The 17,837-nt window shown below is 40.4% G+C and overlaps 1 protein-coding gene across 2 annotated transcripts in view; it reads left to right on the plus strand.

Moving 5' to 3' along the window:
- Positions 1 to 17,837, plus strand: part of UVRAG (UV radiation resistance associated) — a 92,972-nt gene that overhangs the window by 17,208 nt on the left and 57,927 nt on the right. For both annotated transcript variants that reach the window (XM_059873210.1, XM_059873219.1), the window contains 3 exons: positions 1,195 to 1,356; positions 2,162 to 2,236; positions 6,707 to 6,792. In XM_059873210.1, coding sequence (XP_059729193.1) covers positions 1,195 to 1,356; positions 2,162 to 2,236; positions 6,707 to 6,792 — 323 coding nt within the window. The remainder of the gene's footprint in view (positions 1 to 1,194; positions 1,357 to 2,161; positions 2,237 to 6,706; positions 6,793 to 17,837) is intronic.

The following is a 17,837-nucleotide window of genomic DNA, read 5'->3' on the forward strand; positions in this document are numbered from 1 at the left end:
ACTCAAGGCTGCTAACTTCTCCAGTTTCTCTCTTACGTTGTTAGGATTTTTAGTTCTGTCTATTCTAAATCAGGAAAAGGAACAACAAAAAGGGAAACTAACCACAGGATATAAGAGAGAGAATAACACAAATCTAAATAAAAGATGTCTTGAAGACATCCTGTATATAACCTATGGGTATTTGAATGACCTGGTATTCTTGTGCCTGAATAGCTATGAAATACTTCTTCTTGTTAGGAGGACTTGATTTAATATATTTCTTCTGTAATCCTTACTAAGTAACTTGGCCTCTTCCTTCTTTTCAGAGGCATCCTATTTCAAATTGACTCATTCCAGTGCAGGGATGCTAGGCCTTTTCCAAGCTGCTTAAGCACTAGAAGGGAAGGCGACTTCTTTCATAGGGTGGTGGGTTCTTACCTTTTGTTTTGCAGGAGCTACTGTTTCTGTGTTCAGCAGAGGAGGCAGGGAAATAAATCTAAGTAAAAGCACTTTCCCATTTCTCCTTTTGGACACCCTGTTGTCTCTTGGCACTAGTAATGTGGGATTGACTTGGTTTTGTTACAGCTTGGGTCAGTTCTTTAGATGTTGTTAGAGATGAGTGGAAATTCCTGGAGCAAGTTGTCTTTGCAAATCTGAGTTCTGGTGGAATTTGCAGTTTAGCTTAATGTGTGTTGGTTCTGAAAAGCTCCAGGTGCAAGTTGGATCTTGTGGAGTAAAGATGAGCTTTTAGTGACAGCATTTGAGGATTGAGCATCAGTCAGGAGGAGAAGAATGTGAATAAATATGTCAGCAAGTTCTGCAAATTTAATTACTGGGGAATATATCAGCATTTAACTTTGGGAATACATGCTATACTCTGGTTTTCAGAAGCTGAATTATAACTGTGAAAGGAATGTTACGTTCATTTTGAAAGTTCCTGATTTGGTTAAACTGAATTAGTAATTTCTGAAGTAAATTCTTTGATGCCTTGTAATGGAAGGAAGCAAAACCCATTCACAGTTTCTGAAGTACTTTACAGCATGTACCTTTTCACAGAGGAATTCTCTCTAGCAAACTGTGTAAGGACGCAGCAGAGCTTGAAATGGCTGTTGTTCCTAATTCTCTTTGAGGTGGGCTTTGCTGCTTTCTGAATTGTAGATTTATGGACTAGTTTCAGCTTATTTAAACTGTATTTATCTTTCTTTGAATACTTAGAATCCAACATGGAGGAGTCTGGACTTTGGAATAATGCCTGATCGTCTTGATACCTCTGTCTCTTGTTTTGTTGTGAGGATCTGGGGTGGCAAGAAGGAACACTTTCAGCTTTTGATTGAATGGAAGGTCAATTTAGATGGGTTAAAGTACTTGGGCCAGCAGGTAATGTGAAAATTTTTTTTCTCAATTTTTTTCTTCAGGAAACAAAACATCTGGATGAATTAATATATAGAATGCTGAGAAAGGAAATGAGTGTGTTTAAAGATTGTGTTTTAAAGTTTGATTACAGATATTCATGTTAGTTTACATCAAAGCTTTAAATCATAAAATCATATAGTGGTTGGGGTTGGAAGAGACCTTAAATATCATCCTGTTCCACCCCGCTACCATGGGTGGGGACACCTTCCACTAGCCCAGGTTGCTCTAAGCCCTGCCCATCAAGGCCCACTTCCAGGCATGGGCCAGCCTGTGCCAGGACCTCACCACCCTCACAGCCAAGAATTTCTTCCCAATATCCCATCTAACCCTCCCCTCTGGCAATGAGAAGTCATTCCCCCTTCTCCAAAGTCTCTCTCCAGCTCTCTTGGAGCTGCTTGAGCCACTGGCAGGGGCTATAAGGTCTCCCTGGAGCCTTCTGTTGTCCACACCAAACTCTTGAGTCTTACCTCTGTTTAGTTTCCAGCTATTTTAATTTATTTTTGTCACCTGGAAATGCAGTAATAGGAAAGATGCTCTGTCTGGTGTTTCTGATTTCAAAGTAGAATGGCTGAACATGGTGACTATTGCTAAAGCTGTGAAGCAAACAGATTTTCCATATTAAATTCAGTTTTCTGTGAGTTTTTGTGTACTTCTAGAATTACAGGTGATGAAAAACTACTTTAGACTCTTGGAGCAATTTGTGCTTATTTGGTGTGAAAATTTGCAGTAAGCTGGCTGTAAACTGATTTGTTTTCTTCTTTCCCTACAGATCCATGCAAGAAACCCAAATGAGATTATTTTTGGTCTCAATGATGGTTATTATGGAGCTTCATTTGACCAGAAGGTAAGGGTGTATTTGTTCTGGTTTGTTGGTACTGGTGACAAACTGAAATTCAACCAGTGAGATTGATTTTTTTTTTTCACATCTGGATGCCCAGAACATTAAAATGCTTTGTTTTAAGAAGGAATAATTTTTTGACATGACAGATACGAACTAATATTTTGCCTTGGTTGCATGGATATCTGTGATGTTTTGAAAAGACTTGAAGTGTAGCATTTAGGGTCCAAACCCCCTCTGGTTACTGAAAATAAGCTTTGACTGTATTCTTTGAGGCAGACATTTCTTTCAGACATAGGACATACTGAAAGTGATGGGGTTGTTAAGACTCATTTTCATGGCATGTATAAAACCACAAAGCTTTGGTTACCAGTCTGAAGCCTAGAGTTTGTAGGTCTTTAATGAGAAATTATTTGTTTGCTCTTGCTGCACCTGTGTTACCCCATGGGTTTTTTTCAAAGATCCACTGTAGTATTTGTGCCTCTCCATCCAGTATTGTCTCTGACCTCATTGACGATGAAGAATTTTAAACTTACTTGTTTTAAGTAGTGCCTCTGATAGTTTTTTGGTTTTTTTTTAATTCTCAAATTGTTGGTGGCAGTACTGTGGTACAGATAAGTTGTGTTAAGGAGTCCCTAGTTGGAGAGGAAATGACTCCTTGACACACAGCTGCAGTTTCTGCATTCAGTTTTCCTGCAGCAGGATGCAGTTGTTTTCAGGATTTCAGTACTGACAGCCTGGGCCTGAATTCAAAGATGGGAACATTTGTCTTCTTTTTCTCATTGTTGTCAGGACTTAGTCCCTAGCTCATAAGGTTTAAAGGTACTTCTTGGTTTTGGTTATAGAATCATACCATAGAATGGTTTGGGTTGCAAGGATCTTCAAGACCATCTCATTCCAGCCCCCTGCCATGGGCGCAGGGACACCTCCCACTAGACCTGGTTGCTCCAAGTCCCATCCGACCTGGCCTAGAAAACCTCCAGGGATGGGACAGACACACCTGTGCCAGGGCCTCAACACCCTCACAGGGAGGAATTTCTCTGAAATATCTGATCGCACTGACAGAGGGCAGGGTTAGAAGTCATTTCCCCTTGTCACAGAGTCACAGAATATTCTCAGTTGGAAAGGACCCACTAGGATTATTCTGTCATTCCAGGCCCTTGTCCAAATCCATCTCCAGCTCTCTTGCAGCTCCTTTAGGCACTGGCAGGGGGTGGTCTAAGGTTTCCATGGAGCCTTCTCTTCTCCAGGCTAGACATCCCCAGCTGTCCCAGCCTGTCTCCAGAGCAGAGGGGCTTCAGCTCTCAGAGCCATTTTGTGGCCTCCTCTGAACTTGCTCCAGTAGCTCCATATCCTCCTGATGTTGGAGATCTCGGAGCAGGAGGCAGCACTCAGGTGGGGTCTCTCACCCTGCAGGTTCCTTGTTCTGTATTTTGGTTGCAAATACAGTCGTAGCCTGTCAGAGGAACAAAGTAGGAAACTCTTGTAGCAATACTGGTGGAGAAATCAGAAGTATCCCAGACAATTGTAGTATAATAATTGTCTTGCCTGAATAAAAGAACCATAGCCAGAGCCTCTTTATTGTTATTGTGACTGATTCTCCACTTTTTTCCTAGAGATGCCATAAAACTTTTAAATTCTGTATCCTTGACAATATATAGGTACGAGGAGCTTTACCTTTCTTCCACCTCTTCTGTCCAGCAGCAACTTGGCTGTTGCTGAGATGCTGAAAAAGAAGTTTTCTTTCAGTCATGTTCTTACTCAAGTTGCAGGTTTTTTACCGCCATGGATACTTAGCTCGTGGCAAGGAAAAAGGTTGGGTTTCAGGGGTTTAAAAAACCTTTGTAGGTGCCTTCTGAACACTGAAGGGTATTTTTTCTTTACTATAGATGTCTGACAGTAACTCATGTAGTGTTTACAGCTTTTCTACCCAGTGTCAATACAAAAATGTGCTGCCAATATAGCTGCTTTGTTCTAGATCACATTTGACTTTCACATGATGGTACCTCCAACTTCTGGACTTCAACGAGTTTATTATTATTTTGCAGCAGTAATTTTGCTGGAAAATTTCGGCAGGATTCTGGTACTTTCATCAGAACCATGTCTAATGTATTTTCCTTTCTGGCACTGGACCACTAAAGTGCTCTGTTCCTCTCTGTTTGAACATCTCTACTAATCATACACCAAACCTTTGTTTGGAGTTGCTTGAACTGGACCAATGTTTTTAAGTAAGAGAGATGTGTGCTTCAGGGATTTATTTTGAAGCCATTAACCTGGATATAAAGTATTCCTGATCCTTGAGCAGCTTTCTGAGTCTGTTTGGTTTTGTCTGAGGCTTCATGCTTGTGTGTAAAACCAGTATTTACCCAAGTTCAACATAATCAATTATGGATGCTATACTAGCTTTCCTAAAGCCAGGCTTCTTGTCCTCTGGTTTCCTCAATGCCTTCCTGACTTACAGATTGCCTTTCAACTGTTCTATGCTTGCTGCTTCCAACTGATAGAGCTCACCCTTCTTGCAGAGATACTTTTTCAGAAAGTGTATTGAGGGAAGCAAGTGTAGCTTCTAGTTAATGACTAGCTTTCTGATTTCTCTTTAAAGAAGTAAAAGCAGAACTAGTCAATACAGCTCTCCATAGTTCCAAAGTTGTCAGAGGCATGGGGAAAGAAAGGTAAGTTGTATTTTTTCAGGGATGCTGAATTGTAGCTTCATTTTCAACCATCAAGAAGGAAAGACCCTCATCTTTGCAAAGCTGCATCTCTCTCTTTTTTCAGTCTGTGGTCTCCATCAATGTAGGTAGAGTCTTCCCCAGTTATCCATATTCTTAGAGTTTTTTTTAGTGGCTGGATCCTCGCCACTTTGCACAAGCAAAGCCTTTTTGTTTACAAGTATGTGTGCCTGTATCTAGTAAATGTGGTAGAGAAAAAGACACACTCTTCTTTCAGAGGGTGAACTTCCTAATAGCTAAGTCTGAAATCCTTACAGTACATGTTCTGCAAATTTACTCAGGATCAAACAGTTTGCATAAAAGAAAAGGCTGAAATAGGTTGCTGCTGCAAATTCTTTCACTCCTAAAACCAGTTATTCTAGGTCAGTCCTCTTGTTCTCTGAGAAATGTTGCACTTTTCTTTCCGAAGGCAGTGTTTGTTAAAACACCGTCAACTTCATGCTGTAAAATACTAGAGTGGTTTGGAAGGGACCATAGACCTCATCCAGTTCTACCCCTGCCATGGGCAGGGATACCTTCCACTAGATCACATTGCTCTGAGCCCCATCCAACATGGCCTTGAACACTTCCAGGGATAGGGCATGGTGATGATGGTAACTTGTGCATTTTCAGTTTTCCACCATCCTAGTTCTTTCAGACAGAGATTAAGACGTTTTTAATTTGATATTTTTTTAATAGAGAGATGTCTGGATTTCAGCATTTAACATCCAATGTCTTGGGTATGAAAATGAGGAGCTGAGAGAGCTGCTGGGATGGTGCCTCTGTAGCAATATGATGTGCTAGCTCAGGATTATTTAGATGGAACCATATTTTTGGTGGAAAGGAATGTCTGCTGTGTGGCCTCTGGTTAACACAGTTGTGTCAGGAGATGTTGACGTTTACCTCTGAATTTCAACATCTTCTGTATGGAGACAGACTCTTGTTGGGGCAGGAAAGACTCTAGGCAGGGATTCTGGTACTCAGAATCCATCTCTATCTGTTGGAAAGCTGGCTGATCACAGGTACAAGATGGGGCTGCTTTATACACTAAAGTGCCTTTTTCCCCTGCAATTCATAATCTTTCTGACAGTGCTGCTGGTGGCTTGACCTGCTTAAAATTTACTTTATCATGTAAAACACCACTTCTAAGTTTGCACCTTTTCTAGGAATTTGTGTGACTGTGCCTGATATGGAAAAGCTCAATATCTGACATTTGCAGCATGAGGAATTGCTGTTTTTCTCTTACTGTTTTGATACCTTTTGAGCAGAATGGATACTCTGGTCTCTTAAAAGAACAACCTTACCTCATTCTTACTTTGTAACTTCCAGAAATTTGTTCACTCAAAACTAAGATGACCTTGATCTTTCAATGTGTTGTAGCACAGATAAAGGATGGAACTTCATCTCATGTTCATGTAAGTCTCTTGCACATGACTGAGTGGGCTCTCAGGTCTGAAGCTGAAGAATGGCAGTGCTGTCAGTTGCACTTTTCAGTGTTTCTGTGCATAAAATTCAGACAGTTATGGATTATAAAGTTCAAGAAAACACACGATGTGTCTAGAACATAGATAAACTGATAGGTCTTTTATACCTTTATAGGTAAGTGGTGTTATTGCCACCTTAAATTGTTTCTACCTACCATAGATAAAACATGTGTAAATACAGATTTAAAATACATTAAAGGCAAGATCATTTATTCTAAAAGTGCATGCTCTTACTCAAGAGGGTTTTTTTTATTTTTAAAGTAATATTCCTTCTTTTCCTCAAGGATCACTCAGGTACCCTGAAGAACAGTCTTCTCCAGGTGGATCAGAACTGTGTTCGTAACTCTTACGATGTCTTCTCTTTGCTTAGGTAAGGTTTTTGATAATATTTTGTGTAGCTTTTGTAACTTCTGTAGTGTCTGTGTGGGAGGAATCTTTCCAGATATTAAAAAAACCCCAACATTTTGGTGTGGATTGTGCAAAGGAGATATCCAGGTTGTGCCAGTGTACTCATGTAGTGAGGAGCTGGGCTGTGGTGTATGTGTGTTCAGTGGTGGTCGCTGGGCTTCTGACATGTAGGTGCTTTAGTGCTCTGAGCTAGGATGGCCTGTGGAGCTGGACATGCCTTGTGAATGTCAAAATCATGGAGCTTCTTTGTTGGAAAGTTTCTGTGGAAAGGCTCTACTCTGTTTTCAACAGCAGTAAATTTTTTTTAACTACACAAGAACACAGTCAAGATCCAGTTTCTCCACCACAGATGTGGACTAAGAAAGGTACAGTGTATTTTTTGCTTTTGGGTGGCTAATTAAATGTCTGTGATGATAAAAAACATGAAGTGCTAGTATTAAGTTAAACAGGATGTCCTTTTTCAGATCTGCTTTAATTATAATAGTTCAAAAATATTAGTTATAAAAAAGTGTAATTGTGGTCCGCCACTATCAATAAGTTGGTTTTGAGGAATCTCTAGATAATGGTATTTTACAAGACAGGTTAATGACTTTGGTTGAGCAGTAAAGGCAGTAGATGTGCTATGAAGGAAACCCTTGAATAGGAAATGTTTAATATGCTTTCAAAAGTCTGTGTAAACATTTGACTTTTTAAATCAGTTGTACAAGTTAAATCCATTTGACAGTGTTGACAGTAGGTGTCAGTGTTGCCTGTCTGAAGAGAGAGGAAAAGTCAGCTTAGGTTGCCTATTCAGATGTCCTTATTTAAGCTCTCTTAAAATTTCGCTGTTCTCTTTCTTGTTTCTGTAAAGCATATTTAAACTGAAGGCTGCTTTCTAAATGTTTCTTTTCTGTGCTTTTAGTGGGAAACAACCAGGGGGCGTATTAGGAAGTTCTGATTACATTCTGGCACAGTCCACTAGAAGAGAACTTGTACTACCTAACATTAACTCTTTGTTAGACAGAAAAGTGAAAACATGTGCAATGTACCCTGTTACTTCATTCATGAGGGTTTTTCACATTTTGTGTACATGTCTATGTAGTATGAGGCACATTCCAGAAAAAAGAGTCACTATGGTCATGAACTTGACCCCTGTCTAGCTTTGTGTAATTGATCTGTAATCCTTCTTCTGAACATGCCTGACTTTTTCCTCAGGCTGACAAGAAATTAAGATGTCAGCTGTGATAAAGTTCACCTTGTTGAGTGACCAGTGCTGTTTTGAACCCTGATAACGGAACTTCTCTCTGTTTTGGGGATGTGAGAGTCCAGGCTCAAGTCTCAAACAGTGCCTAGGCATGCTGTTTGGTTTAATTTCTTTTAAGTTTTGTCTCTGAGCTGAGACATTCTCCTTTTCTATTTTGTCCCAAAAGGAACAGTGTTTTCCAAGCCTCACTACCAGGCCTGCTGCATATTGTATTTTAGTGGATTCTGCATACCATATCAAGGGGTTTACATTGCATTGTTTAGTTCCAGCAGAAGTTAGAAGCTGTGATTTGTGACTCTGCCTACGTGTCATCTTTGTCTGATTTCATTGTAGTTAAGAAAGTTCATCAGGAACTAAGGCAGAGTCCTCTGTGTAGTTTAAAATCCTTTCTATTCCCTCTCACATTAACTCTGCTTTTTTACGGTTGTGTTTTCTATTCTGCTGCTTAGCTTTGATATCAGGCTGAAAAGCCTTGTGATGGTGTTTGTTTTAAAATAATCTGTAGTCACTTTTTGTTAGGTGTCCTTTTTCTCCTACCAAGTTTGGTTTGCTACCTCCTCCAGGAGTCCATGCTTAAATAGCCAGCCCATGAATTCTTCCCAAAGATAGTTTGTATGAGCGTGTTCCTCTTTGAACAGAAGAGTGAGATGGGCATAATTTGAGTTATGATTCATTAGACAGGATGTGTCTAATGTCTTGGGAGGTGTTTTGGTTTGAAAAGACAGGTGTCTGCTAAGGAAGGCAGGAACCTCCCTTGAAACAGAAAATGCAAAACTCCTCTCTCCAAATTATTATAATTTTGAAATTAAGGGGTTTTTAGGCAAAGATATGGGAGTAGAGTAACATTTATTAAGAAAAAAATTAAAAATTAAAAGAAAAATACAAAAATAAAAATGCAGTAATACAAAACAACACTGACAGAGTCAGAATACAACCTGACACCCTGTGGGTCAGGGTGTTGGCAGCAGTCTGATTAAATGTTGACTGCAGCCCTCCTGAGTGTCAGATGTGGTTCTGTTGAAGCAGTGAGCCTGTGGAAAGGTGTAGTCTTCCTCTGCAGGTGTGGTGGTGGTGTGGATGGGCCAGGTCTTCCTCAGGGAATCCAGTGGAAAAGAAAGCTGCTCCTCTGGGAAACCAGTGGGAAAAGGCTGACTCCAGTGTTCCAAGTCTCAGACTATATCCAGTTAGGAATGCTTGGCTCCTCCCTCTGGGCAGAGTATCTCACAATGGGATGATACAATTTTATCAGCCATGTAGTGACATTCAATAGCCCATTAACAGAAGATATCTCCCAGAGGGAGGATTTGGTAGTGGAAGAGATAAAGAAAACTGTCCCACCTGGTTTTAACAGGTGGCCCAGTTAACAGAAGAAACTGCCCCAAGTCTAAGAGATGGTAATAGAATACACACCTCCAGCCACATCTTGCATTTGTAACCTAAGACAGGAGAAAATGAGCTGCTGTCTTCCTTCTTCTGCCCATTGGCTGTAAAGAGAATACTAAGGTGTCCACACCATAAAGAATTGCATCTGGTCACATAAATCCCATGTTTTGAAGAGTTTTACATGATGAGATATTTGTTTGTAATAAAAATTCACAGGCTGCACATGTGGTTTTCCTAATGTTTTCACAATAAATGTAGATATGAAGAACAGCTTGTACTGGCTTTATTTAAACTTTTACAAAAGGAAGCAAATCCTGGTGACAGTGGGATCTGAGTCCCAGTTGTGGTGGTACTGTGCTGCCAGTTGTGGCAAAGCCACTGATAGCCAAAATTGAGATAGCTGGTTCTACCTCATCCCCTAACTCTTGGCTGCACAGTGAGAACTTCCATGGTTGATCTGTGTTTCGAAACTGCTTTTGGGGAAAGAAGTGATGAAGTTCTTTTCCTCAGAAGCGAACAGCTAAAATTTGTGAAGCTTGTGAATTGACCTTAACAAAAAGCGTATGCTTGGCTCAAATTATCTTGATTAATAAAATTATTGGGAATGACAGAGTGTGTGAACAATACAAAATTTTTTGTGCATTGGATTAAAATAGTGCTTGTGTTCAGATGCTGAGTTACGTGGATTTATAAGTCATTTAAACAGGAAGAAAAAGTTAAATGTTCAGCCAACTCCTCTTTACACAAAGAACGTTTCAGCACCTCTGCAGCTTATGACCCTTCTTGTTCTGGGACCAGAGACAAGATCCTCAGGCAAACATGGTGCTGCTTGTAAGCTGTTTGTGCCATATGGAAGTGACAAATGTTCTTCCAGCCATTTGCTTTAAAAGGGCTAACTAACAGAAATTCACCACATCAACTGGAAAGCTCACATTCTGAGGTTTTTGTTCCTTGTCATATTTCCTGTAAAAAGATAGTTTAAAGACTTTCTAAATATTATGTTGCTGGTAGTAATAGGTTATACAGTAACACCTTTCACACAGCACTCAGGATGGGCCAAATTCATCTGAGGTCATGTTCTGGACATGTCTCAATAATCGAGTTCTGAGCACGTCTGCAGCACTAATGGGAATAGGTTTATGTTTAGTATTCTCTTGGTTTTCTAGCCTTTCTTTTCCTAAGGCTTTGAAAAATAAACATTTAGTATTAAGTGGTGTTGGGAAGATGAGATATCAGTAAAGAAAGGGCTTAAAATGCTATGTAATAAAACTTGACTTCAATGTCTAAATACAAAAATTAATATAGTGTATTTTGAAACAGCTTTTTAGTGTTGTTGTGAAACAGAGCAATTGGTTTGTGCCTCTAAGTATGTGAATGCCTGAAATCCTCCCGTATTCTTCCTGGAGACAAATGGACTCTAAGAACTAGTGAAAATCTGCCCCTTTGAAGTTTTGATTCCAGTAGTTCTTATTACTCCATTCAGAACTGCTGCCTCAGTGGCTTAACTGTTCTTCAGCAGATGGCATGGTGTGTTTATGGTGTTTAGTCAGCCACTTAGTACAGATTGAAGAAATTTTACTTGTGTTCTTGCTTTGAAAAAGTGTTCTTTTACAACAAAACCAACAATGGAATTTGACATTGGCATAATTTGAGTGCTGGGCTGGGTAAAAAGACTAGCTGCTTAATATTATTAGTGTCTAATTTGGCAGAATTTGATTTGAATAATACTTTTGGGTATTAATCTCTCATGGGGCAGGGGTATGCTTCAAGTGGCAAAGTTTGCTTCAGGGTTTACTATCTGTAATATAACTGTTCATTTAAAGAAGAGCACATGTCTCATCACTGAAGAGATATTATTTAAGAATACAAATGTTGGTAGTGTTTGTCTTTGATCTGAAACTGAGATATTCATAAAATCACCGTCTAGTGACCATGGCTAAAATATGTTGACATGATATAAAATCAGCTTTTGTTTAGCTTATTTTAGGGAAGATGTTTTTAAATAGTTATTTTGCTTTTGTTTAAAATCTGCTCTCTTTATTAACAAACAGAACATGAACAAACAGAACTTTATTGTTTTATTGAATAAACAGAACTTGATCTTTGAAACTAGAAATTAAGACAAAATATATGGTCAATGTAGACTGCTGTGGAGCTGAAAAACTTACTAGTAGCTCCTCTGCGTAATTTCTCTGAGACTACAGTCACTGGGATTGCATATGCCAAATCTATATGTAATAGCTTTGTGCAGCTGTTTTTAACACATGGAAATAATGCTGAAAGTGAAACTGTTTTTCATAAGCTCTGAGTAGGAGCTTATGGGGAATGGTAGGGAATAGGGCAGCACAAGGGCTTTGTGGGCTTAAGCTGCTCAGTGCTGAGGTGTATCTCAGGTACATTGACTGGTCTTCTGTAAACCAGCCCATCTTGAACAGTGTCAGTGTCCTGTCTGACAGGAGCTCAGCCAGACTTTGCTATTGTATGGTTGATTTAAGTAGCAGTTCCAAACTTTAGGCTTTCAGATGTTTAGTGGGGTGAAAAGGCGGGAAGGTAGGAAGAAGACGTTCTCCTCTAGAGAGCGGCTGTCTGACTTCAGAGAGTTGCACAGCATCTGATAAATCCAGATGTGAGCCACACAATGCTGTACTGCCTTCTGAACTTCCCTGAAGTTCCTCTATTTCTATCTTCATCTCCATGAAGGAAATGAACCCAATGGAGCTAAGAAGTAGATGGGACTACATGGAAAAGAGTTGCTTTTTGCTGCCCTATTCTTTGTGGCATGCTGGTAGCTGCATAGAGATAAGGACAGGCAGAAATGATCTAGTTAAATTTTAGAAGTTGCACTGATAATTAAGTCTTCTGTTTCTAGCTTTTCTCTTTGCTGTCCTTTACTCAGAGAAGGCTCCCAGCTCAGCTGTGACCAAAACCTCTCTAAATGTTGCAGTTACAGATGTTCATGCAGTGGAAACAGTCACCTTCTTTTTGTAGCATGTGAATGGGTCAAGAGAGGTGATCACTAATAAATAACCTGATAATCTTGCAGTGCCTTGCCCTGGCTTTTTCTGAGAGTAGCTTGGCAATCACATTGCAACCTTTTAGACTTCTGTGTTGCTTCTGCTGCTGCCATCATCTTCTCCTACTTGATGCAGAAGTATACCATCTTAAGTGTGAAAAAGCTTGTAGGATTCCTCTTACCTGCTCTTAAATCACCAAGTTTCTCTGCTAAAACATCCCTTTGCTAGTGATAAGCGTGAGGGGGATTTTGTGATGGTCAGGTTTGATGTTTCTAAACAGGAAAGATTTGCACCTGAAAGATTTGGCACTTTATACCCAATAGGCAGCCAAGACCAGGCAGGCATCCCCCCTTGGATTTGGACAGGCAAATCCAGGTGGTCTAAGGCCAAGATGAATAAATAGGAGCTAGAATCAGACCTCTACAGTGCTTAATTAAGCAGTACTGAAATGGATGAACAGTTGAACAAGTGTCATCCTTCTTGGCCTGAAAGCTTTGTGGGTTGGAATTGTGCTGTGGTGGCTTCCTGAGAAGTAGTGATGGAGATGAAAACTTGGATCTGATTTTTTTTTTTTTTTTTTTTTTTTTTTTTTTTTTGAGAGGTTCCTTAGGGATTTTTATTGGTGGCATCAGACTTTTGGACAAATCTCTTCCCAGGCATTTTACCTCTATGGTGCTGAGCTGTGTGGGAACTGAGGCTATTCAGTCATTAGAACACTAAACTTACAAGCTTGCCTTTTGCCAAAATCTGTAGCAGAGAGTAGCATGGGTCATAGCAAGTTGAAACAGTCCATGAAGCATAAGAGCAGCACGTGTTTGTTAGCTGCTGGGTTAGTAGTCTGCTGCTTCTCTGATCTTCAGTTTTCCTAATATGCCATATGCAATAAGCTACCCCCTAAGGCACATTTTTAGCTTCAATATATTGCTAGTTCTTGGTCAAATTTTGTTTCAAAGCACTTTTGAGAGGAATTACACAAAGCTGTGCAGGGCTTAAATAGTAGCTTTATTCTGCCTCCTTATTTGTGACAGTGTGTAAAAGATGGTATTAATGAAGCAATACTGAGAAGCCAGAACCCAGTCCTCCTCCTTTTTCTGGCTCTGTGAAATGGATGAAAACTAGCATGTTGTAGAATTGTACAATAGCTTGGGTTCAGAGGGACCTTTAAAGATCATCCAGTTCCACCTGTCTGCCATGGCAGACCAGGTTGCTCCAAGTCCCATTCAACCTGGCATTGAACGCTTCCAGGGATGGGGCACCCATTACCACCTTGAACAACCTGTGCCAGTGTTTCACCATCCTCATTGTAGAAAATGTCTTCCTTATCTTTAATCTAAATAGCCAAGTGTCACCAAAGGAGAATCTAAGTAATTTACTGATAGATACCTGAAAGTTTTTAAGGAGGATTTTGTGAACATCAGGACTGTTTATTTTTTTACACCTTTGTCCTGGATATGGCCATGAGAATGGTGCTGTGAGTTGCTTTCTCTCTCAGCCTGGGCAGAGATTTTGGTGAATGCAATCATGTCTTTAAAATCCTCAGAACTATCCAACCACACCAGGGAAAGTCAAGACAAAATTTTGACTGAGAACAAATAAAACAGATTAAAGATCTTGTCATGGGGAAAATGTTCTAATAAATTTGCTTATTAAAGCAGGGCAGGACAGGAAGTGTATGGATGTCTAAGAAACTGCAGAACACTCCTGAGAGCATTATGACCATCCCTGTTAGGTGGGAGTTTTCACTACTATAGCCGCAGAATTCTGCCTCCCTTGGAAGAAGACTCAGATTTGAATTTGGGGATGGTTTTCAGGAGGAAAGTGCAGCAGTATGCAGCTTTGAAACATGAGTCACCTGAATATTGGCTAGTGTTCCATCTCGTTCCTGCATTCCATAAGGCTATGCTCTGCTGTCACAAGCACTTTATCAGTTGTGTGGCCTTGAGTGGAAGAACAGAATTAAGTGGGGAGCACCTTGTCTCTTTTTGGGTGGAGCCTGGAAAACATTCAGTCTGAATTTGTGCATCTTCCTTTTCAGTTGTTCGGTGAATTGCAGTCTTAGGCTTGCTCACTGTCTCAGAGTGAGAATTGAAACTTCTATGAAGATTTGTTAGGAAATGCCTGTTGAATTATTCTGGTGTTACTGTCCACCTGGCAGGAGTCATCTTGATGTGTTTATGCACTTTAGAAATTTGATTTGCATAATTTACCTTTTTTTCTAAATACAGTGTCTTGAATATGATTCTGTGTGCTCTGGCAGTGAGGTTTCTGTAATCTGTAAACTGAGAAAGAACAAAAAGAAGCTTTCTTTGTAATTTGCCATATGTGTTTTTTGAATTAAAAAAACTAACCCCTAAATCCATCCATTTAACTGGAGTTAAATCTGTGAATTGGAATAAGAGAACTAGAGACATCTCACATTTTATTGCTTCATTTCTCAAAAAAACTGAACTTCTCTTTAAGGCTCCCCTCTTCCATTCATGCCCTGTGAGTATTGAAGGTGATCCTCAAGCTGGAGGCTGGAACCTGCCCATTTGATAGAAGTGTTTTTTCCTTTTCTTCTCTGTTTCCAAGTAACTCAAAGCATTCGCTATTGCAGTCCACAAATCCACATGGACTTGATTATTTTAAAGCTTAATTTGAGTCTTAAATGTGTAAGGCTTAAATGTAGACACTCCAATGTAAACAGAAGGCTTACATGTAAGTGATTTACATTTGTAGGACTCAGAACTGTTTGAACGAATGATGGAAAGTTACCTGTGCTGCATCAGCACTGTCTCATGTGAGTGTGAGAAATGATACTCACTTTCAAAAACTTTAAAAAGTTTATTAAGACCTTATCAAAACTACAACAGAAGACTGAACAGAGAAAGTATTACTGCACCAGGAGCAGAGGCTCTCCCACCATGTGCTCATCCACACAATGGAGGTTTTGCCTTTTACCCCTTTAGCCCCTCCCAAAGTTCTGCCCATTGACTCCCTCTTTGCTGTCCAGGGTGGAGTTCACTTCCTCAAATCTGGATTGGAGGTCAGGTGCTGCCATAGTAACAAGCCAACCCACCCAAATGTCCCAAACCCAGGTCACCCCCGCCTCCATAGTTACACAAGGGGAGGTAAAACATAACTATAAATCTATAAAACTTCTCTTAACATATATGCATAATATTTCCCTTTTAATTGTGAGAGTCAACCATCGCATTACTCATCTATTACATGAGTTTCTTACAGCATTGGCTCTTGTAGAGGTTTGATGTCACAAATTTATAAGTCAGACTTGTATTTTATTGTTTTCTTACTCCCTACTGTCTTTTCTTGCCCTACATCTGCTTTTGATAAATTGTAGGTATGGGTATCTTAAGAAATTGGAAAGGGAGTAAATGATTATAAATTAGGAATTTTTTCTTGTGGGAAAGCAGATGTATAAAATGATGGTTTAAGTGGTCATGTAAAAAATCTTACAGCTGGCTGGCACTCTCCAGAATCTAAATTTGTGGACTGATATAAAGTAGTGTGCATTCTAGTTTCTGAATTTAATAGGAAAGTCTTTAATTTTTTTTCTTTGATAATAGATTTGGACACTTTACTTCCAGGACCCTACATGCCATTTATTGCCAGAAGTGTTCCATTCTATTTTCTAAATCCCATGTAGTAATTCTTAGTTTAAATTTAGTCTTGCTGTAAACTAAGGTTGTTCTGGCAAATATGACCAGAGGCATTTATTTCTCTCGTGAGAAGGAGACGTAGTATGTGACTACAATAATTAATTGAAGTATTTATGGCTTAAAGTTCTGTACATGAAAAATCCAGATGTGTCTGATAGAAAATAGATATTGGGACTGGATGATAGAACTGCAAAATCATGTATCAATTGTCTGATAAAGCTGAGACTCTTTCATTAATGTAAATGCAAGCATGTGTTACCTTAATGTTGGGGGTTAAGATTTTTCCTTTTGTTTCTTTCTCTGGCAGTATTTTGTTCCATGTGTTGCTAAGAGACAATAATGACCAGTACTTAAAAGAGACAAAATATGGCTGCACTATCGTAGCTAGGGGCATTCTCTTGGGAAGGGCAGCGATACCTCCAGATTTTCGTGGGTGGGTGAGGGGCTGGGCTCACTCGGGATTGGGATTGGAGGAGGGACAACTGGTCTGCAGTCGCTGCTGGAGGATTTGCTGCCACTGTGGGGCCTCTGTCCTCTCACTGCGCCTTCTACTGTGGATGAGCCTTTGTTCGTTAGAGCACCGGTTTAACTGGGACCTTATTAACGCCTCATCTGACTGGAAAGGACCCTCATCATCTATTCAGGAGAAAACCTGGGAGCCTGACCTGCTCCTCACTCCTGGAGGGCGTGTCACCCTGGCTGCGAGCTGCAGCCCGGCAGCACTTCTTCCTGCCGCTGCCTCAGGCTTATTGGCTACACTCTGACTCAGCATCCTGAGTCCACCCGACACCTCGGCTCCTGCTAAGGCTGTTCCACCCCGGGGTGAAGGGGCGGGGGGGGTTGTGTGCCTGCCTCTGCGATCCGAGCTGCTGCTCCGAGGTTCCTGCTGCGGCCTGTTTTTGCCATTCCACCCGCCTGCCGTTACCATGGCAGGTAGGTGCCAGTGAGCTCGCACCACAGTGCCCCCTGCAGCCGCGGGGGAACTATCGCACCTGCCTGGCCTGGCCGGGAGCCACCAGCGCCCCTGCCGGCTGTGGCTGGAACTGCACCGAAGGGGAAGGTGCTTGGCAGCCAAGAGAAGGCTGTCTTTAATCGGCTTCTGGTTTTGTTTGTTGTTGCGGCCATTGTTTGGTTGTCTTGTTGTACATATACGTACTAGTAAAGCCCTGTTATTCCTTTTCCCATATATTTGCCTGAAAGCCCCTTAATTTCCAGGTTATAATAATTTGGAGGGAAGGAGGTAATTTTTCCATTTCAAGGGAAGTTCCGCCTTCCTTGACAGGTCCCTGTCTTTCAAACCAAGACACTTAATAGACGCAGCTCTCACTATACTCCAGCTTTCAGTTTTTTAGAGATTGCAACCAGAAATGAATTTGCTATACAAATTAGTAAATTAATTCATGACCAAGAGAGACTAGGGTACTGCAGCATATTGAAAAGGAAAGTGCTCCAGCTGAACATTTAAACTTACTGCAGGCTTAAAGAAAGAGAATGTGTTGTTACAGCATGTTCTGAAGCTGTAAAGTCAAGTTATGTTGGATCACGGCACTGTTCAGTCCTGGGAATTAAGGAAAACTGATTGATCTTGCAAAATTCAAGAACATTATGTCAAAGAAATTCTGTAATGATGAAGTCCAGAGCTTGCTAACCAGTTTCTCTGTCCCCATCCAAGCCAGTACCCAAATTGGATTGATTGGTGGAACACTAT

The sequence above is a fragment of the Haemorhous mexicanus genome, chromosome 2 (genome assembly GCF_027477595.1).
Source record: "Haemorhous mexicanus isolate bHaeMex1 chromosome 2, bHaeMex1.pri, whole genome shotgun sequence".
NCBI lineage: Eukaryota > Metazoa > Chordata > Aves > Passeriformes > Fringillidae > Haemorhous > Haemorhous mexicanus.